General features: G+C 49.8%; 1 protein-coding gene across 1 annotated transcript; it reads right to left on the reverse strand.

Moving 5' to 3' along the window:
* Positions 1–222: 222 nt before the first annotated feature.
* LOC109310264 (PCTP-like protein) lies at positions 223–15,958 on the reverse strand. Its single transcript, XM_019535374.1, has 6 exons — positions 15,224–15,958; positions 5,819–5,966; positions 5,441–5,544; positions 4,625–4,742; positions 3,197–3,249; positions 223–1,514 (listed from the first exon to the last, which is right to left on the reverse strand). Exons 1-6 carry the CDS (start codon positions 15,386–15,388, stop codon positions 1,302–1,304), a joined length of 801 nt encoding a protein of 266 aa, XP_019390919.1. The 5' UTR covers positions 15,389–15,958; the 3' UTR covers positions 223–1,301.
* Positions 15,959–21,850: the final 5,892 nt, after the last annotated feature.

Below are 21,850 nucleotides of genomic sequence, written 5' to 3' on the forward strand. Positions count from 1 at the left end.
GCTGGACCAGGGACCTGGTTCCCTTTGGCCAAAGCCAAGTTCAGCCTCAGGCAAAAAACCTCCCCAACAATGTATGCATTTAAATGCCTCATCTTACAGTAGCATCTTGGAGTTGCTTTTGGCTCATCCAGTGCCCTGTTTGTGCACTCCCAGGAAGCACACTCACACATCAATTCCTTTATTGTTCTGGTAGCAATCACAGCAACAGCAGCAAATGCTGAACAACCTACAAGAGAAATGTCAACACAGGTCTAGAGTAAATGTAATTTGAATGGCCTCTGCACTGGCTCAGGATCCCATTCTCAGAGAGAATCCCAGCCTCACCCCCACCATGCTGCTGGAAAAGCCCCATAGCTGTAGCTGGACTGCAGCACCCCTACTAGACTTAGCCAGATACCAGGAAGTTGGGCTTCAGGTGCATTCCAGAACTGAATGCTAATCACGGCTGAGTGAACATGCCTGCCATATCCTGGAACGGGACTCTCTTGGTTGTGCATCTGGCTGGAGAGAGAGGCTGAGAATCAGATAGGGGAATTAAGGATGTTAAGCCATTCCTCCACCACTGCAGATGCTGGGGATGGATAGAGGGATTCTGTTTGTGTCTTCCCAACTCTGGGCCATGCTAGTTAGAGTAACTCTTACTGTGCCTTCAGTTTCCCAGGGTCACTTTAGGACCAGTGGCAGCAAAGGAATGGCCAAAAGCTAGGAGCACCCCATTTGTACCTCCTCCCTGCTTTGCCAAACCCTGAGAATCTTGGGGTGATGTGCTGTCACAGCCACCTCTGTGCCTCCTGGTTTGGGGGTGCTCCACATGGCCATCTCTGCCCAGACAAAGCTTATTCAGTTCTCCCCTCCTTAGCACGAAGTCCATGTCCAGGACAGGTGAGGGCAGTTCTTTCACTCCTTAGCAGAGGACTTGAGTATGGATGGGGGAAAACAGGAGCAGCGGGGGAGTGGTGGAGGAAGGGCAATTCTCTCCCTTCCAAAGCAGGGCTCTGTGCATGTGGCAGTAGCTCAGGGCAGTTCTTTCTGCCCTGGCACAGGGCTGTGTGCATAGCAGGTGCTTGAACAATTTCCTGCTCCACGTACAAGAGAACACTAGGGACAGATCCTGAAGAAAACACTTCTACTAAGAGCACTGAAGACACAACTGCAAGTATGCCTGTGAGCATTGGTAGGCTCTTGTGGATGGAGGGTGATGGGTACCCAGTCCTACCCCAGTGAGAGATGTAAGGGAAAGGGGGGAAAGGACATAGCCATCTCCAGTCCTGCTGGTAGGCACGTGGCAGCAGGAGGCTTGCTCAGGCTTCATCATCACTGATGTGCATCCTCTCCTCAGATAGGTTGCTTTCGTCAATGTTCTCCAGGGAATCGGCATGCTGCAGGGACAGCTCATCCAGACTGACACTGGGCAGTGTGTTTTGCTCTGGGTACACCCAGGGCTTGAAGCTGGGGTTGTGCTTCCGTTTCCACTCTGGGTACTTCAACCCTGCCTTGTAGATCCTTTTCATGGCCTAAAAGGTCAGAGAAGACATAGTCTGTCACAGACCCTTCTCATTAGCATAGATGGGAGAGATCGGAGAAGCCTAGTGTGTCCCATCTTGTCCAACCCTAACAGGGTCCTGAGAGAAGTTTGCCATACACTTTTCTTTCAAGGGCTTTGTGTAGTTTGTGTACACAGGGCCCCAGTAATGGATCTCCATCACCCCTCAGGGAGATCGGGCTTTCTGGACTAGGCAATGACTTTGATGAGGGTTCTCCTGAGCCTCCCCTGCAATCCCAAGTCTAGGAGAGGCATTAGGGAAAGTGGCACTGGGAGCTCTTTCTCAGCTTTGCGCTGAAACAATGGTTCCCAATCTGTGGTACGTGTACCAGTGGTATGCAGACAACCTGTCAGTGGTACGCATTAACAGATTTATTATAATTACTTTATATATAAAGAAATCTGCTGGTGGTACTTTAGGTTGTATTATTTTAAATTGGTGGTGTGCAATCTGCCAGAGTTTGGGAACCGCTGGCTTAAAACATCCACATTTAGGTGCAGAGTGCTGGCTTCATCTGCTTGAAGATTTCCGGACTGGGGAAACAGATGAGGGATCATATCCTGGGTCCATGTATACTGTGGAATTTTGCTTTTGCTCTCATACTGCTGATCAGATCATCCCAGCTGACTTATGCTCCAACAGAGGGATGAGTAAAGAGACTGAGTCCCTTCCTCCCAGACCAGGGCCAGCTGAACCCACACACCCTCCAGGACAGAGAAAGGGAGAGGGATGGAAGCAAGGTGGAAAGCTCACCAGCCTCTGCTGGCAAGTCCTTCCTAGCGCAGGCCAAAGCTACAGTGAGTGCATCCTGGGGAAAGGGGAGTACTCATCTGGGCATGCATCTGCCATCACCTCAGGGCAATCAGCTGACCATGCCCCTGGCCTTAACTCAGCCTGCACACTGCTTTCAGCCAGACCTGTACCCATGCCTCCCAGTGCTACCCACCTTTATTGTGATAGTTGCTGCCAGGGGTGGATCCAGGATTTGGCAAAGTGGGTACAGGACCAGCCACCCATACTGCAGGGGTGACTGCACTCTGGCACCCAGCCTCCTCATCCCCAACCCACCGGTGTGGGCAGGCTGCAGTGAGGAAGTCTCTGGGAACTTTTTAAAGTTCCAAAGCAGGTAAGCATCTCCACCTTCCCTGCCACGCTCAGAGATACTTCTCCTCCCTTCCCGTTCCATCCCCTCCTCCTCCAGTTGTTGCTGCTTCTTCACTGTCCTGGGGGTGGGAAAATCTTTAGAGCTGCTTCTGCCTGCTTCAGCAGGGCTGCATGGGAGCTGGGCTTAGTTGGGAATAGCAGCAGCTGCAGTGAGAAGGAGTGGGTTCTTTTGCACTGCTCGGTCCCCCCAGGAGCAAGCTGCTGATGCTGTCCCTACCCAAGGCGAGCCCAGCCCCTGTGCAGCCTAGATGGAAAGGGCAGGAGCAGCTCTGAAGATTCCCCAACTCGTGGGACAATGGGCACAGCAGCCACGGCAGTTGCGGAATGGAGGAAGGGGAGAGGAGGAGATGCGCATCTGGGCCTGGAGAGGAAGGAGAGGATTCTTCCCAGAGGCTGCAGCAGCACTGTCCGGTCTGAAAGTGGGGTGCAGCTGTGCCACTGCACACCTTCTGGATCCACGCCTGGGTGCTGTCCACACCCCTACTTACCTTTGGTGCCACAAACTGGGAAACTTTGTTCACCACCCACTTTGGTAATGAGCCTAGAGAGAAAGCAGAAGCACCAGTTACTCACCTGGCCAGTGACAATGCTTTGAAGGAAAGGCAGCCTCCCTTGGGTCATCCAGATTTTCTTCATGGGCATCGGCAGGGGCTGCCTATCTCCTGAGACCCTTGGGTATACCTCCATCTACCAATCCATCAGTACGGGATAGGCGAATATGGACTAGCATAGGGATGGGTAATTATTTGGGCTAGAGGGCTACTTAAGGAGTTTTGGTGAGCTGTTGTGGGCCAGGGGAAGGGATGCAGACCTGGTCCTGCAGGGCAATTAATTCTATCCAGCCCTGTGCCCATGTGCCCTGCACCCACCATCGGGGGTGCCAGATGGAGTGGGTGGGCAGGGTCTCCATGGAGACTGGCTTGAGACCCCCATGAGCAAGGCATGGTCAGTCAGGAAAATGGAATGGGATGGGATGCGGCCGTGGCAGTATCCAAGAGTGGGACAGGCAGGTGGGGAGGTGACAATGTGGGGCTGGGAGTGGATTGTGGCTCTGTTCTGGGCCCCAGCCATGGATCCCAGCCCCCGGCCCCATGCTGTCACTGCCCTGTGAACCTGGCCCCAGTCCCGGCCCTGGCCACCCACCTGCCCATCCTGCTCCCAGATGCCGGGCCCTGCAGCCCCATCCCATCTGCCCAGCTGAGTGCTCCCTGCCTGCGGGGATCACAGGCTGGAATCCATGGAGATCCCACCCACTCCATGCAGTGTCCCTGTGGCAATGGGTGTAGGGTGGATGGGCCAGGGTGCCCAGGCAGTGCACCCTGGAAACTGGTGGCAAATATGCTAGGAGCAGTCACTCACCTCACCACCCCTGCCCTGCTGTGTACCTGAGGTCAGCAAGACTGTCCATGCGCACCTATCTTGGGCTGCAACCTATTTCTGGCCTGGGCAGGGCTGAGGAACCTATTGTGGGCCAGATAAAATCCCTTGACAGGCTGTATCCAGCCCATGGGCTGTATTTTGCCCACCCCTGGATTAGCAGATAGTTACAACTCAGGGGGCCCCACTGTCCCAGGCAGTGGAGTCCCATTTCTCCATTCCCTCAGGTGGCTGGTCCCATCACATTAGGTCTCTAAGGTATTGCCAGCACTCCTTTTCTCTCCTAATCTTCCATTGGTGCAAGTTTCCCTTGTGCAGCAATATTAGGAGCTGTTGTATAGACAGGGCACGTAGCCAGAAGCAGCAGATACCCACTGGGTTACTCTACGTAAACCACATGGTTCATGGCCAGCTCCATGGGGCACAATCGAGTTCTAAGGATGGCAGGCAGTTCAAATGTGCCCAGACCTGAGGGCCAATATCTGCTGAGCTTTCTTGGGCTCTGGACTTGCCAAGCTGGGCCTGCATGTGGCACTTACCTCGGGGGTCCACCTGGGTGAGGTAGTAGAGGATGCAGCTGTTGGCTCCATTTGACTTGATCAGGTAGCCTGTCTGCAGGGACACGGCTCTCACAAAGTCCTTCCGGGGTGGGTACTTCTGTGGAGAGACACCACACATCTCAGAACCTGCCACCAGACAGAGCCCTGGGCCAGCCCCACCATGCCGGCACACATCCGCCCTGTGCTTTGATATGTGCTGTACCCCTTGTGCTTGAAAGGTAGACCTCATAACCTCACATCACCTACCACACACGGGTCATTTCTAGCCAGTGTTGCCCAGCACCCTTCCCAAAGCCAGGAGGCCAGTGCCCCAAATCAGGCCTTGGAAACCTGCTGAGTTTTGGGGGGTGGGGTTTAAGGAAAATTTTTCATATTCCAAGTCAAATCAGCCAAATCAATTCCAAATCTGTGAGTCATTCAAGAGCCACATATGGCCCTGCTACTGGCAAACATCCTCCACCACCACCTGGGGCTTCAGATGATTCCAAATCATTTGGTGGGTATCCTATGTGCAGGACCAAGCCTGGAGGCTTGGGGTTCAGAGGCCCCCGAGTTTCACTCGCCTTCGGCCATACGGCCACAGGAGCAAGCTAGGGAGGAATCTTCTTTTCCATAAAGTGGGCATAAAACCAAGACCTTCCCACTGGAAATGGAAGGGCGAGGTTAACTATACATTACCTCTGCCCAGGTACTACTTCTTGCCAGAAAAGCAGTTATCCCCAGTGACTAGAAAAACTGCCTTAGTGGTCATAGTGCTTCTCTGAGTGGGAGGCAGGGATGTTCAGTGTGGCTCACCGGATGCTTGACACTGTAGTTGATGATCATGTAGTCATTGCCAAGGGGCAGCCAGGAGCGCAGGGTGACAAAGTCCCTGTTCTTCAGGGGGCTTGGACATTTCCCTGCAATGAAGAGAGGCTGTTACTAACCAGGTCTGCCTGGGATGTCTCACAGAGTTCCTCAAGGGTCATGCTCCCCAGGAGACACTAGCTATCACCTCTATACCTTCCCTTAACAATCCCATCGAGGGACCCAGATCTGTGTTCACTGACACAGCTGGGGCCAGGCCATTTGCCTGACAGATAAAGGAGAGGTGGGCATGAGGATGGAGCCTGGGGGAAGGGAGGGATGTTGCAGGTGTCAATGAACTGCCCCCCCCAGCAGGGGGCTGCTCACAGGAGTAGTATCCCACGTCAGCATTGACTGTCAGGCGCCCAATGTCGTAGGTCTCGATCATGTTGGAGTCCCATTTTTTGCGGTAGTGGATGTCATGCAGCACATCATAAAGCGTTTCTGCAGAAACATCTTTGCAGGAGATCCGCATCTGCAGGGGGAAGGCTGCAAGTCAGACTTCTGAGCTGTAGGAGAGACACACCAAGAAGCACCCCGGATGCCTCCAGGAACTCCTGGAGAGTGTGCTACAGGTGGAAATACAAGTGGTCTGAGTGTGTGCATGACTGGCAAGTGCAGGTGTCAGGTCTGTGTAACTGCCTTATTATGGATATATATGACTGAGCATGTGCATGTCAAACAGGCTGTTGTGTATCTGTGTCATCGGTATGAGTGACTGTTCATTTGTACTTGCTTCATAGAAGCATATATGCGTGTGTGTGTGTAAGTGTTTGGTAGGTAGAGTAGTAGGGGACAAATGGAGTGTTGGCTTTGTTACACAGCTCCAGTGACATTACTTGGGTCAGGATTCCCAAGGTCACATAGCAGAAGCTGGAATTAAATGTGTATTAAAAATGCCAGCTCCAGCTAAATGTCTATGTTGAGCACAGCCAGAGCAGCACTGCAAAGCGCACTCTAGGGAAAGGGCCCCTTGTGAGGACTAGTCTGCCTTTCACTGGACATCTGGCCATTCCGTCTGGACACTGTGGCATCTGTCACAGAGCATCTCTGACCCTCTGTGGCCCTGATCATGTGGCCAGCACTTGTCCTTCAAGCAATTCCTGCTACCATCACCTGCTCAGCTGCTGAAAGGCTGTGTCCCCAGAGCCTGTAATTGCTTTTTGTGATGTGTTTCACTATTGGTGGCTGGGTGGACAAGAGACACGTGTACTGGCAAAACAGTGTGTGAGGGACTGAGTCTTCATGAAGCTCTGCCTTTTACCTGAAGAGTCTGATTTTCTGCTGTTTCCTTGAGTTCTCTGACCTTGTGCTGCTGACCAGCAGGCTGGAGCAGGTGTCCCAGGGTTCCTGAAGATGGATCTTGGTAGCTGGAGTACTTAGGGCACCCCACTACTGGGTCTGAGCTGAAAGAGTCATCCTGTATCTCAGGCAGTACTGGATGTACCAGGCATGGAGGACCTGGTCTCGGGCACCATGGTTCCTGACCCACACAGGAATGCAGTTGCACAGGCATTTTTCAACCCTCTCTGCTACAAGTAGCTGGGAAGGCAGGAAGCTGGTGCAGTTCCAGCTGCGGTGCAGAGAGCTCACAGTGGGAACCGTGGTTCCATTCTGCCTCTTCCCACTGCCTGGGGAGCTGGCCCCTGAGCTAATGTAGGGAGAGGGAATCTGGGGACATGGGCTTACTCTGTCTCAGGAAGGCATGGAAAGTGAGCACCCCCATCAGGTCCTTTATACAACTAGCACGTTGGCTGTGCTGGTGGGGTGTCTCTCTAGGCTGCCTGGGGCTGCCAGACCACTTGCCTGGGAATATCTTGTTCTGCCCCATGCAAAGGGCTATCTATCACACCTCAGAACAAGGGGCAATGAGTAGGGTGTAAGAGGTAGGGGCACTAAGGATGCAGATGCTGCTGGCACTGGCTCTTTTACGCACCATTTCCCTTTACTTTGCCCACACCAATCAACTATTTGTGTCTGCAAAATGAGCAAGCTGGTTCTCTCATTGTTCTGTCCAAATCACACCCCAGAGCAAGCAGGCTAGGGCAGGGTTGGGTTTCTCTCTCCATGCCACAGACTGTGTTTGTGGTAAGATTAGCTGGACCCTGTGAGATCCTTAGTAACCAAAGCCATTAACCTGGTAACCCAAGCCACAACCTAGTATCAAGTCCTCAAGGAAGAAAGTATATTATTGATGAACTTTTACTCAGCCCCAGCTCCTCTCAGCACTGGCTGGCTGCAGCAAGCTGGCAGGAAGAAGTCATCCATTCCTCATTAGAGGCCTTGCATTTTTGATGAGGTGCTCAGCAGATGCTAAGTAATTAGAGACTGCTCTTTTTATTCTGCATTTTTCCTTTTTATGCTCATTTTCCCTCCCCCTGTTAATCTCTGACAGGCTGTCCCAGATTGCCCCAGCAGCCATGTCAACAACACCAATGTGGCCCTGATTGCTTGAAGATCAGATGCCCAAAGACAACACTAGTGAAATATTATCCTTTTTTCTCTTTCCTTATGCCTTCTGCTCAGACTCTTCCAGGTGATGGGATGACTGTGCAGACTGCTGACTACCCCAGTGGCATGCCATTTACTGTGCACCCCAAAAGCACTGTAGGGTACAGGGTAAAGGCACATCTACAATGGAGGACCTGTCCCCTGATCTCCCTCCTCTGGCGTTTTGGTTGTGGAAGAGGCCAGTGCTAGATGCTCCAGTGGAAATTTCCATAATTCACCTGACCGTCTATGTGACTGAAGAGTATTTGGTCAGCACTACTTGAAAGGGATACATCTACCCCAAAGCAAGAGAGGGAAGGTGGGGCTTCCAGTCCTCAGCTCAGCACCTGTAAGTGTTAGGTAACTGCCTGACCTGAGTTTTGGCCTTAGTAGAGCTCAGATAGGCTCCAGGTATAAAACAAATACCCACCCCCACAAACTAAAAGTGCTTCTAGGACATGGATTAAAGAGCTGGAAACCTGTAAGGGATGTTTGGAGTTTCAGCAGCTCCCACCCATAATACCCCCAACTCCCTGCCCAAGAGAAATGCCTTGGTCTCCAGCTGATAGCCATAAGTCCGTCCATGAAGATCTAACGGTGTGTCCAGTCACCTATGGTAAGTTACTGCCCAGTCCCCTCCTGTGAATTGCTGCTCTCCAGCAGATCGCCTGAACCCCCAACAGCAAAATATATCAGCCTCCCTGCTCTTACACGCTGCACAGGAATACCCGCCCCAGCTACCATCTTGCTGAAGCCAGCAACCTCAGGGTATTTTCTGCCTCCTGGTCTGTGCACAGAGTAGGTATCCTACTGGGCCACTCTCACTATTCCCAAATGACTGTAGAATCCATCTGCAGAATTATCCCCATCATTGATGCATGTGGCAGAGTCCCCAGACCCTGAGATGCAATGAGACTATGGTCAGGACAGTGGGGGCTGTTACTGGATCAGAGAAGTGGAGAGCTCTTTACCTTGCCTGAGGAGGTGGCTGAGCAGCAATACAAGTGTCAGAATCCAGGTGTCTGGCGAATCTCCTGGATCTTGGGCTTGGGGGTTTATTAGTTCCATATTCCAGCAACCTGGTGCTACAGTGATGTTTTTTTTAAAAATCAGTGTACATGGATGGCTACATGGGCTCCCTATTCACCACACCCAGAGACTGCAGATCAGGCACGCTCAGTTTGCAAGTTTGCAGGACTTTTTCAGCGGCCACTGCATCAACTTCCTCCCGAGCTCTGACAGTCAGTGGCTCTTTCCTCTAAGTGCACCACAGTCTGGAGGCCAAATCAGGCCCTCAGTGTTGCCTGTGGACGCTCCTTCCCTTTGTAGAACATGCACAGATTGGGACTTAGGATCTACTTCTCTAGAGGTTACTGGACTACCAGGCCCCTAGCTCCTCCAGCTACAAAACATCCAGGACCATTGTGATTGGGAGGCAGCAGTCCAAGCAAGTTTTGGGGAGGATTGCAATGAGATGTGAGAGCAGAGAGGTGCTGCCTCAGTCTCATGGAGCCACTGGGGCTGTGGGATGCCCGACTGCCGTGCATCCGGTGTTCTGTGCATCTTCCAGAGCAGCAACAATAGTTATGACTTCACAATCTAGGGTACTTATGTGGCCCCAGTTGCTAGGGTATCTGATGATAACCTCACAGTCTTTAACCATGCTGTGGGAGGGACATGCTTTTAGCTCCTTTGTATATATAGGGATCAAAGTCTGCAGGGTTAAAATGCCTCCTGGGGAACAGGAATCTCTGCATTTGTGCTCCCTTTCTCCCCTGACACAGAGTGAGCAGCAGGATATTAAGGGTTGGGTTTGCATCATTAATAACATTTTGTAAATGTGCTCTGTTCCTGAAGCAAGGATTTCTTAGGGTGATATCTTTAATTGGACAAACTTCATAGTTGGGATAGAGTTAGACAAGCTTTCGAATGCAAGACATTCTTCATCAGGTCTGAGGAATAGTTCCTGAGAGAAAAACCCTTGCTCAGGAACTGCCCAGAGCTGCCAGCTTGTTACCCATCTGTTGTTTTTGTTGCAATGGCTTCAGCATCCTGCCAGGGTCAATCTCATAAGCCAAGCATCTGGCTACCTTGGACCACCCAGTGCCATGCCATGGTGCCAGCTCTGTCCAGGTATCCTCACCACTGGTAGTGTCCTGCCTCAACTGAAAGAGCAGCTGTGCAGCGTACTTCTTAAGGAACTTAAGGATGTTAATAATTTTTATTAAACAGTGAATTACCAGGCTTTGCATGTGAGCTCCTGGGAGCCTCCCCAGAATCCTACCCAACCCCTCACTCACAGGATGGAGCTCAAGCTGCCCAAATGAGCAGGAGCTGAGCAGCTGCAAGCTCCCCAGGGCTCAGGGCCAACACCACCCCCCCAGGAATATTCTGGCCCTCCTAGAGAATGAAGCCTCCCACTAAGAGGCAGCAGTTTCCAGGGACTTCTCCCCCACAGGGTGCGGAACATCAGTGACTGACTCACAGCAGCTCCCCAGGGTCTGCTCTTCATAGGCCTTGACAAAGCACTCTGTTCCTACAGGACAGTAGCTCATTCTTCCTAACACATAATTCATTAATGATTGAGCTTCAGCCTTTGAGAACACAGCCAGTGTTCACTGCTGTTACAGGAGCTGGGAAGAGAGCAGAATGCTGAATCAGGTAAGGGGCTTTGGTTACTGCAATAATGATGGTAAGAGCAAGACTCTACAGTTCTCAGCAGGGCCCCACGACTGCCCCTCATCTCTCCTTGGACAGGCTTTTCACATGCACATGGTTAACAGAGACCTCTGAAATATATCTGCAAGGTCTAGCACTCAGAGCACCCCACATCTGGTTACTCCAGATAATGTAGCACCTCTGGGATTGCTGCTCATGTCCTGGGAAGGAGGCACCAGCCAGCAAGCTCTGCGACATTCACCCAGGCTCATGCCCTGCCTGGCAACTCATGTGACCTGCAGGAGAGCAGAGGCAGTGTGATCTTCTTCTGCCCTGTCCCCATAAATTTGCTCCATGTGTTGCTGCAAAAACAGACACCTTTTTCTTTATATCCTGTGCCTCTTCTGTGCTGCTTGGGCTGTGCTTAGACATTGCTTCAGCAATGTACAGTACAGCAGATGTCTCAGCTCTAGAGATCAAGATTTGGCTCTCAAATGCTAAATAATCTGTGCTGTGCTAAGCAAAGCACAGATCAGGCCAGCTAGGTTGTACTGCCCCTGGTTAATTGTTGTTATCCTGCTTTCTGCTACCCACCTCTTGAGTCATGGCTTATCCTCTCCAAGACTCCATCTCTCATGACCCCTTGCTGCAGCCAGCACATGGCACACCTTTAAGTCCTAGGTTCTAATAGTGTTTGGGTGGGGAGCCAGAGGCACTCATGGTGACTGTAGGGTAAAGGGCCAAAGGGGAGCCTGGCTGAAAGGATGAGGCAGCACATTGCATAGGCAGCAGGTGGGAAGCCCTTTTTGCAGACTTACAGCGAGCATAAACGCCAAATGTTCAGGATGGCAAGTGCTTAATTGCATGAGTGTCTCTGCTGTGAAGCAGGCCCGGGCATGGATTAAATTTGTACTCGGTGCAGAAAAGTCAAGTTAACTAATGCACTTTGGAAAACTGACCTGAAACAAGTACTGTTAGACCCAAGAGCTCTGTATGACCCTGATCTGAACTGATGTTGAGATGGCGTGGGGAACCATAGGTCTGCAATGTACATGGGCTGACTCCAGTAGGGGGATGAGCAATCCCAAATCACAGGCCAGCTCTGGCTCAGAGTGCTAGGGAATGAAGAAAACAGCTGCTGTATATCCTTCTCTGGGTAGTATCACACCCAGAGTGCATGTGGCCACGAAGATGGTGTCTGTGTGGAGGGAGCTCTTGGGCTTGTACAGAGAAGGGGAATTGTGTTTGTATGGAGAGGATAGTATATGTGTTGGGAGAGGTGCCTGGTTATACACAATGCAGCCTTGGGTTCATTGTGGAGCAATTTATGGACTGAGTAGCTGCATCACTTAACAAACACTGGGGTTCGATTCCTAGCTTGGCCAGGTCCCCATTTCTCTCTGCTTTGTCTCTGGTTTGTTGGCTCCTTAGAATGGGTGGACATACCCCCAGACCTCCTAGAACTTCCATTTTTGCTCCAAAGCCAGCATTTCTGTTTCCTCTTTTCCAAATGTACCTTTTTCAGCAGTAACTCAACAGGCAAATTCCCAGATAAACATTTCTAGGCCTCCTATTTCTAGGCAGAGGAGGCTGGGGAATGTGGCTCCTACAGGCTTAGGGCCCAGTGTGAATAAACCCCTGTGCATCTGGTTTTAAACTCTGTATCCCTGTGCCAACACCTGGATGTTAGGGAAGATGATGGAGGCAACAGGGGTATGAAGCAGTGCCAGCCGTGCCTGCCAGGGCATGCTCGCAGCAGTCCCCCTGCATATTGTGGGGACATTTTCTCAAAGCTAAAGAGTAGGGCAGTGTGAAATTTTGGCAGCCATTTCATTTCAGAGGTATTTCAGCCTGTTTTGGCACCTGAAACACTGAATCCAAAACTAAACAGAAGGCTCCAAAACATCTCCGAAACGAAACAAAACCATCCAAAACATTTTGGAAATGTTTCGGAGGTGCCCGGGCATAGTTTGGCACAGCCCCACAGCCCTCCCTCCTTTTAAAGTTCTGGGGCTTGGCAGGGAGTGGGGCCAGGCAGGGCAGCCATGGGGGCACCCCCATGCAGTGTGGGGTGGTGGGAATCACCCCCCTCCCAGCCTGGCACCTGTGCGGCAGCTGCCCCATGGCACAGGTGCAGTGTGGCTCAGCCAGGTGCTGTGGGGTTGTCTGGGTGCTGGGGCCACTGGGGCTGAGCAGTGCCAGGCTACAGCTGACTGCTTAAGCCACCCCAGAACCCAGACAGCACACAGCGCCCCACCAAGCCAGGCTGCACCCATGCGATGTGACAGTTGCTGCGTGGGTGCCAAGTGGGGGGGAGGGGGAGATTCCTGCTGCTTCCCACTGCCCCACACTGCACAGGGGGGGCTCTACTATGACCCCCCAAAAGTCCCAATTGCTGCTGCTGCAGCTAAAGAGTGCAGGGCTTCTTTTTGTTTTTAAAGTGCCAGGAGGCTGGGGATGGGGCCAGGCAGGGCAGCCATGGGGGCTTCTCCTGCACCTACCCCTGCTGGGGCAGAGGCAGGCACAGCTGGAGGAGCTGAGAAAGAACGTGCAGCTGCACAGCTGTGCCTGCCTCTCCCCGGCTGATCCAAATCTCCCATTCAGCGCCGAAACAGATTCGACTGAATCAAAATGGAGCGGTGATCCGAAACACCAAAACAAATCACTGTCCTCCAAAACAGCCGAATCTGAACCTGAAATAAAACATAGCTGTTTCACATAGCCCTACTAAATAGCCCTGAAGAAAGATCCATGCTCTAGTATAACCTGGATACAGGCAACCCCCGGCTCAACACTGTTTTGCTTAGTGCTATTTCGCTATAACCCTCATGTTAAATTGGTACCTGATTTCATTTCACACTTAGCAAGTTTTGTTATAATGCTCGCGGTCACCATCTTGGGTCATTCAAAACACTTGCAGTCACCATCTTGGGTCATCAAACACTTTTGGTTTCACTTAATGCTGGTTTTGCTTAACACTGGGTTTTTCAGGAACCAATTAAGAGCGCTAAGTGGGGGGTGCCTCTAGTTACAAGCCACACCCCACCCAAGTACCTGGTGTTTGTAGAGGCTTGGAGATACCTGCCCATTTTTACACTCCTGATGTGGCCCTAGAGCTGGAAATTGAGGCATGGGAGCCTTGGGCTCAGACCCAGGATGCAGTATAGATGGTCTCAGGCCCATGGGATAGGATCCTTTGTTATTCTAATAGAGAGAAAATTTTAACCCTATAATTACCCGCTACTCTTTGCACTACACAGATATCACAGCCCTGGGAAACACAGAGGGGAAAAGTGATGAGGCAGCCAAATCCACTAAGGTTTTTCATTCCAAATTAGAGAAAGGAGAAAGGTAACCAAACAGCAGATACCTGGAGTTCAACCAGGCTTTCTGTCTGAACAAGCCATAGTGCTGGTGGAGGAGGTGGGAGGAGGAGGTAAAGCCACAGGTGTAGGCATTCCCACCAGCTTTAAAACTACATTACAGGTGTCAGCATAGATGAGCTGAGTCCTGTTTGCAATGCAGCTGTTATGTTTCACTCCTGTGGGCTCATTAAGGGGCCAAATTTCCAGCCCTACTGGCAAGTAGAATTTGCTCACCTGAGTCAAGTTAAATTTCTACCAAACCAAAGAGCCCGTAGGACTAGCATAATGCATACCCGTCCCCATTGCCAGTAGCACACAAGAGAACAATGTAGCTAGCATCCCATCTGGCCACCTTTGACTCTCCTCAATGTCCAGTTACCCTAAGATGTCTTAACTGTTTATTCACCAGAGCCTGGCACTCCTTCATGTAGCACCTTGGAAATCAGTAGGACCTTGAGTGGAAGAAGACCTATATTTGCTTATTGGTACTTGTACAGATTGGTATTACTGATTGGGCACAGGCTACCATGTCTCTAGTTCTAACATGGGATCAGGTGTGTCCAGAACAACAAAAGCTCAAACTACCTGTGATTAGAAAGTGGGATCAAACTACTTTCTTAGTACAGCCCCTCTGCCAGGCTCCTTTGGGGATTCTGAGGTTTCATAACAGAAGCAGCTCTGGTAGAGCAAGTGATCATGGGGCTTCCCCTTCTCTGTGTCCAGAACACAAACAGAGAGCACGGTCGTGTGTGTGTATATGTGTTTGCAGAAACAAATAGTACATAAAATCATAGAAAGTGAGTACTGAGCCGGCATAGTGAAACAATTCAAGGAAGATTTGTACACAAGAAACACCGGAAGAGACTGGAATGAGGTGGTGAAGTCCAGGATTTGGGGTTGCCATGTATACACAAGACTCCTCTATAGGGAGAAGCTGGAGCCCCCCTGGCTGAACATCTGAGAGTGGGTGACCCATTCTGCCCCCTGCAACTAGGCTGAAACTCCTGTTTTATGCAGACATGGATGGGAGGCAAGTGGCTGGAAGTCTGCAGCAGGCAGCATTTGACACACAGACCTCACCCCAGAGTGATAAGCAAAAATCAGGCCTTGAAAACAAAGGGAATAAAGCATAAGAGCAAGCATGTGCAGGTCCCTCAGGCTGGACACAGACTCACTCCCCTGTCACTGTGCTCTGGCAGGATCTGCCCCAGGGTCTTACCTTGATCTTCTGCACCGTCCTGCTCTCCTGCTGTCCATGACTCCAAACTGTCACGCTGCCTCTGTTGTACTGGCAGTGCCAGCCCTCAGATTTCTCACACTGGTCCCTGAATGAGCTGAAGTCAGAGTCATCCGGGATATATACTATCTCCCCTCCTCTGGACATGGAGATGACCTTTGTGGGACCTTCAGTGACAAGGCCAGCAGGTACCAGCCACCAGAGTGGAGAAGGGGTTCTGCAGCACCAGTCAAAGGAAGGATCTATCTGCTTGGTCACTTTGGAAACTTCGGACTGCTCTCTTGGCTCTGCCCAGCTTTGCCCTTGAGCTGGCTGCTCTCTGGTGCTGTGTCCCTGACCTAGTTCACACTGTCCCCCTCATTCCCAGAGCTCTAACGCCATTCCTCCCCTCTCCTTTTGGTAGGTGCTGTCCACGGATCCCTTTTTTCCACACCCAGGAGACCCTACTCAGGCAGCTTTTGGGTTTGGAGAGCTGCTGCTGCTCTGACTCTGCCTTCAATAGCCTGCAGTGTGCCGAGTAATTATCAGGAAGGCTCCTTCTCTGCAGTTGTTAATGCAGCTGCTGGGAGCTCAGATGTCTTATCAGCTCTGCCTACCAGGATCACATTCCCTGGCCAGCAGGATCTCTGCTCCTCTATTATTTAGCAGGTAACATTGCACAGTGTCTCAGCTTTCTGGCCAAGTTGCCTCTCCAACCACCGGCCCCTGCCTCTCCTGTGTCTGTGTGCTCCCCTCACTCCCTGGCTTCTGTCTGGCAATCTCTGTGTTTGACTTTGCAGCACTGAGTTACAGAGTCAGCTGTTCACTTGCCAAGAGCAGCCGCCAGGATACCTAATAGAATGGGCCTCTGTTGCTGCAGGACCCAAGCCACTGATATCAAAGTGGTGCCTGGTGTGCCTCAGCACACTGCAGGATCACATCTGTCCAGGGACAGTTGGCAGGGTCAGGCAATGGGGTCAAGGCCCAGGCTTTCTGCTACCAGGATGGTGCTCTGTGAGAGTTCTTCAGGGTGTCAGGAGGAGCGGCTGGAACTGCAGCCAGGAAGCACTAGGGCACCCTGCCCAGGCTGTGGGTCCAAACATCCTGCCCAAGTCTGGGGGTGCTATATGTCAGAACATCTCCTGAGAGGTTGGGGCTTCAGGGCCACAGCACAAGGACCAGCGTCTCCTCAGCTCTCCTAAGTGTAGTACAGGGATTAGATGTGACCAGCATTAACCCTAAACTCAGACAAAACTCAATAAGAGGAGCCCCCTGAACTTGACAAGAGCCTGGTGGCAGCACTTCCAAACTGTCCTCCAAGCAGGTAATGTTCTGAAGAAAACTGAAAGTGCCTGGGGTACTGGGCCCCACAACACATTTGGGGAGCATGAAGCCATGACATCTACCACAAATGCTTTTATTAGGGAAAAAATTCAGTTGCCAAAGGAGCATTGTCTAATGAGGCTCCTGCTGCCAGGGACACAATCATGCACTGGGTGACAGAGCTGAGTCCTGAGAGTCTGAACCATTAATACAAAGACTAATCAGAGAATTATTTGTGGTCCAAAAGATACAGCTTATTTCTCACATCTAGTGTGGCCTGCTTCTGAGTTAATTTTTGCAGGAAAGGATGGCTCAAAAATGAGTCCTGGCTCTGATCCCTCCAAGCCCTATGCTGTATTCAGACTCTCCAAGCTTTCCCTTGGAAGTGAAGTCTTCAGAGATGGACCTCACCATGTAGTAAAATAAACTCTAAGTGCTTAGTCCTGTTCCAGTGCTTTTTCTGGCCTCATGAAGCTTCATCAGCCTCATCAGCCTAAGGACTAGCCAAAATTCCCTGTCTGGAGCTGTCCTGGTTAAGCTCTCCCTTCAGGACACTCAGCAGGTTGCTGTGCTTGGCCCCCATGTTCATCTGGCCTCACTGGCACCCTTCTTGGGGTACACACACTCTCAGCCTAGACTTTCAGCCCACCTGCCCAAAGCAGACAATATCAGCACTCCCCTCCACTATGCTTCCTCACTAGTGCAGCATGTCCTTTCATGGTGCTTTGACCATATTAATACAGTTTACTCCTTCACTGACATGCAGTAATTGAACTTAACAGACACACACTTTGCTGTAGGATTTCTAAGATCAATCATCATTTACTTTGAACAGCACTAGAGAGCTAAAGATCTGGGTAAAACAATAAGCAGTTGTGCGAAATTTCCAGCCCCACAGCTTTACCACTCCTGAGTACTCTTCAGTATTGTGGTCAGTGTCCTAAAATGTCAGAGCTGTAGGGCCCCTCTCTGGGATTTCACTCTTCCAGCACAGGTTTCTTTTCCAAAACCTGCTATGTCCTTTCCAAGCCCTGCAGTCAGTGTCCTTCATCTCCAGCTAATCAGAGAGTTAGAAAGGTCCCTTCTCCCTCGAACTGTCTGCCCCTTTTCTTATCAATTGAACTTCTCAGCTCTGTGTTTTTGAATACTTGCACTTATACCTCATTTTCCCCTGTGGAGATCCACTTCCCCCTTAATCCCCTATCTGAAACCTGCCTGGAAATACAGATAAATTCAGGTCCCCTCCTTGGTAGCATACCCATTGTCCTGCCAGAGAAAAGCTTCCTGTTAATAGCTTCTTCTGCTTGTTGTGTACCTTACTTTAGATCAGTAGTGCAACCACGGCAGGGAAGCTGCCCCTGGCACCAACTTGATGCAGGGGATGGGGCAGAAAATACCAGCTGCTGCCTTGCCACACATTGGCAGTATGGTGCAACTAGAAATCATGACTGCCCCCATGTATCCAGCTACCCCAAGTGCCCATACTTTGTTAAGCCTCTGCTCCAGACAGGGTGTGTGATATATTACAAGATCCTTATCAGCCCCTGGCTGATTTGGTGAGGGTCAGAGTTAAATATACCATTTATACAGTCAACCCAAATCCATGTGTAACAACCGTCAGGGAATGTGCTGCTTGGGACAGGGGCTGTGGGAGGGGCGATTTGAAGGGTGACACCAGTAAGCTTCCAGGAAGCACCATGTGCTCAGACAGAGAACAATAGTTCTGAGCGCAAGTAGACAACATAGCTACAAGCAGTACTTTTAATAAAGATCCAATTACTACAGTCCAAATAGTGTCCCTTTATTACTGTACAGAGCTCTGTGCATGAAACATGGTGACAGTAGTTGAGAACCACAGCAGAGATTGTGTGATTTAAAGCATCAGCTACATAGCAAAGACAGCAAGCAGCATTGGAGGGATTACCAAAGAACCTGGCCCTGTGTGGAAGCAGTGGAAAGAAGAAATGACTTTACATACACAGTTGACCATAGCAGACAAGGATGAAAAAATTAAGGTAAAAACTTTTCCATTACTTTTTCTATTACCTCACTGGGATAAAGGGCAAAGAAGTGAGTGCAACTTCTCTGAAAGGCTCAGTTACATCAGAGCAGCTCATGAAGGTTTTGAAAAATACTGACCCCACAAAAAATGACACTGTGGACAGATAGAACTTTTTTTACCCAGAATCAGGATCTAAAAAAAGAAATAGATAATTGTTACAGAGATGAAAACATTGTCATCAACACATACCTTTGAGAACATAACATACTCCCTTATTAGAAATAGAATTATTTGTGAGACATCTGATCTAAAGTAAGGAAAGGATTATTGAGAGAGGTTGATCCGATTTTGGACTAGTACCTCCAAATATCAAGAACAGCTGAATTATCTAACAAAAGGATCAAAAGCATAGATGATGCAGAACATGTACACAATTTGAAGGAACATAGGAGCCTGAATAAAAATAGAGCAACTGAGAATGAAGCCCCCTAGATGCAGAAGGCAGCATGCAAGGAGAAATAAATGTCCAACTTATGGGAAAAGATACCAGGGCTGTGGGAAACAGAACCTTTTTGTGTCCCAGCACTGAAACAATAACAGGAGAAATAAAGCAACAGTACATGTAATAGGGTAGGAGGCTGACATTTTTGATAAGGAAGATGAGAGCTTTTCAGTGATTTTAGTAGATCCAAATACTCTGAAATGTATAAGCAGTGCACTATAGAAGAAAGGTGTTATGCAGCTGTATGTCATATTTGCAACTATGTTGATGGATGAGTGATCAGTCAGATTCCAGCTTGGTTGAGGAGCCAGCTGCAATGTAATTAATTAAAAACTGTTCATCAGTAATATTAGAGGAATATGAGTGGGCATTGGTGATGTACAAAAACCAGCTGTACAGCCAGTAGGTAAATACAGGCTATCAATAAAAAAATCAATGGAATAGAAAATAATACGGCATGGAATTCATAGCAGTCAACACTGAAGAGTGCCACTCCCTGTTACACAGCTGACCAATAGACGTCATGGATCTGATCTTAATCCAACACTATCATATCCTCCACATGAGACAGGAGGAACGAGTCACAGCATGGTCCTTCTTAGATATTTTAACAGAGTACAAAGGTGTATCTGAGGAAGATGGGCACCTAGAGGGCAAACTGAAGTTAAAAACAGACTCACAAGTACAGCCTGTACGATGACTGAATCACAGAGTACCACTAGCCCTGGTGGAGTCACTCAAAGAGAAATTAACAAGCCTAACAGGAAGTGATATTATTAAACCAGTGGAAATTAGTGCTAAATGGATCAACAGCCTAGTAGTGGTAAGAAAACCATTTCACAAACTGAGGATCTGTATAGATCTCAAACTTCTTAACAAGGCTTTGGAAAGAAGTCATTATCCATTGTCCACTATTGAGGACATACTACCGGAACTAAGGCACGGGAGTCAAAATCATTCAGCCCCTTGGGCCAGATGAGGAGTGCAGGGCTTATTTGCAGATCATCTTGGGACCCAGACTGGCCTTAGGCACTGGAGCCAGCACACAGGTTCTGGTCCCGTGTGGGGATCTCATGCAGTACATTTACTGGACTAGCCCTGCCCAGCTTGGGACTCACGTGCAGAGCCAACACAGGGTGCAGACTGCATGAGGTACACATGCCAGATTGGTCCTGAGTGCTGGCTTTAGTTTGTGGACTTGATTTAATTCAGTGTGCAGGACAGGTCCAGTGCTACACTGCATGCAGCTCATGCCCCTGACCAGTTCCCTGTCCTACATGCAGTGTATGATCCTGATCCAGCTCCATGCACCACATGCAGAATATGCCTGTCCTGGTCTGGAGCTTGTGCTGCATGTGGCACCTGGGCCAGCACAGGGTGCATACTGCACCCAATAGCTACACCAGACTGGCATTGACTGCTGGTTTAGGTGACCAGGGGCAGTCTGCGGACTTCATCTGGATTGGGCCTCAAGCCAGTGCACAGGACTGGTCCAGCATGAGTACCACATGCATGGTATACCCTGGCCTGGCCCTCTGTGTTGCATGTAGTGCCTACGGCTCTGGGTCCATCCTCAGACACCATAGTCAGTATGTGCCCGACTGGTTCTGTGCACTGTGTGCTGTGTGCAGGGCCAGGGCTGTTGCATACTGCATATAATACACGGGGTTGGTCTGAGATCCATATCTGGCATGTGCGCTGTATCTTTGACATGCCTGATCTAAGACAAAAGTGTTCCCAGTTTGTGATGTAAAAAGTAAATTCTGGCAGATTGAGTTACATGAGCCTTCAAGCCATCTGACAACATTTGCAATGGCTTTGACGCATACCACTGGATATGAATGTCCATGGGAATCAATCTTGCCCCAGAGATGCTTCAGTGCAAACTGATACAGGCATTAGAGGGACTTTCAGGAAAGATTGTAGCAGATGACATCCTTATTTTGGAGGATGAATAGCAAAGAGAAGGCAGACCAGGACTATGATGCTAAGCTGCAATGGCTTGTAAACAGGTATAGTGAGCAGAATATTAGGTTGAATTCACATAAGCTGCAAGTGAGGAGAACTGAGGTTCCCTACACTGGACTCCATCCGATCTCACCAGGACCTGGCTTGACCCTGAGCAATTTAAAACTATTTGAAAACCAATCATTTGAAAACGAAATGACCAGACCAAAAGATATGAAGGGAGTCCAGTGATTTATAGGCCGAGATAATTATCTTTCAAAATTATGTGCACAACTTTTAAAGGCTTGCAAACCTTTGGGATTGCTAATGCATAAGGAGGCAGCCTGGCACTGGGCAGAAGCCCAGGAGTAGGCATTTGAAAGAATAAAGGAACTCATAAGCAAGGTTCCAGTCTTGAAGTATTGAACCCAATGAAGCAACTAAAAATACAATGTAACACCTCAGAATGTGGCCAAGGAGTATCAGTTAATGCAGAACTAGGAACATTTGCTTGCCTGACACACATAGACACATAGGTAAACTCAAACAGAAAAGCAACTCCTGGCTGTGCTTTTGGAAGGGAATGATTTTACTAGTTCACCTTCAGGCAGATGGTAGATGTGCACATCTGATCACAGGCCACTGAAAAGTATTATGAAGAAGCCACTCCTGAGTGTTCAAAAGCAACTATAATGTATGTTATTGAGACTTCAGTGCTATGATGTGAGCATCAAGTCATGTCCAGGCAAGTCAAAACTAATGGTAGTATTCTGAGCAGGACATACCTTCCAAAGTACACTACATGTTGCTCCATGAAACAGGAGATCAAATCTATCATTGTAGTACGATAACTCCC

Source organism: Crocodylus porosus, unplaced genomic scaffold (genome assembly GCF_001723895.1).
Source record: "Crocodylus porosus isolate Cpor-Errol unplaced genomic scaffold, CroPor_comp1, whole genome shotgun sequence".
NCBI classification, from domain to species: Eukaryota; Metazoa; Chordata; order Crocodylia; family Crocodylidae; genus Crocodylus; species Crocodylus porosus.

Excerpts from the sequence above, each read along its gene's own strand:
- LOC109310264 (XM_019535374.1), bottom strand. The coding sequence starts at position 15,388 with ATGTCCAGAGGAGGGGAGATAGTATATATCCCGGATGACTCTGACTTC. Across the intron at positions 4,743-5,440 it reads ACTACAGTGTCAAGCATCCG|AAGTACCCACCCCGGAAGGA; the intron begins GTGAGCCACACT and ends GTCTCTCCACAG. Across the intron at positions 1,515-3,196 it reads CCCAGTTTGTGGCACCAAAG|GCCATGAAAAGGATCTACAA; the intron begins GTAAGTAGGGGT and ends CTGACCTTTTAG.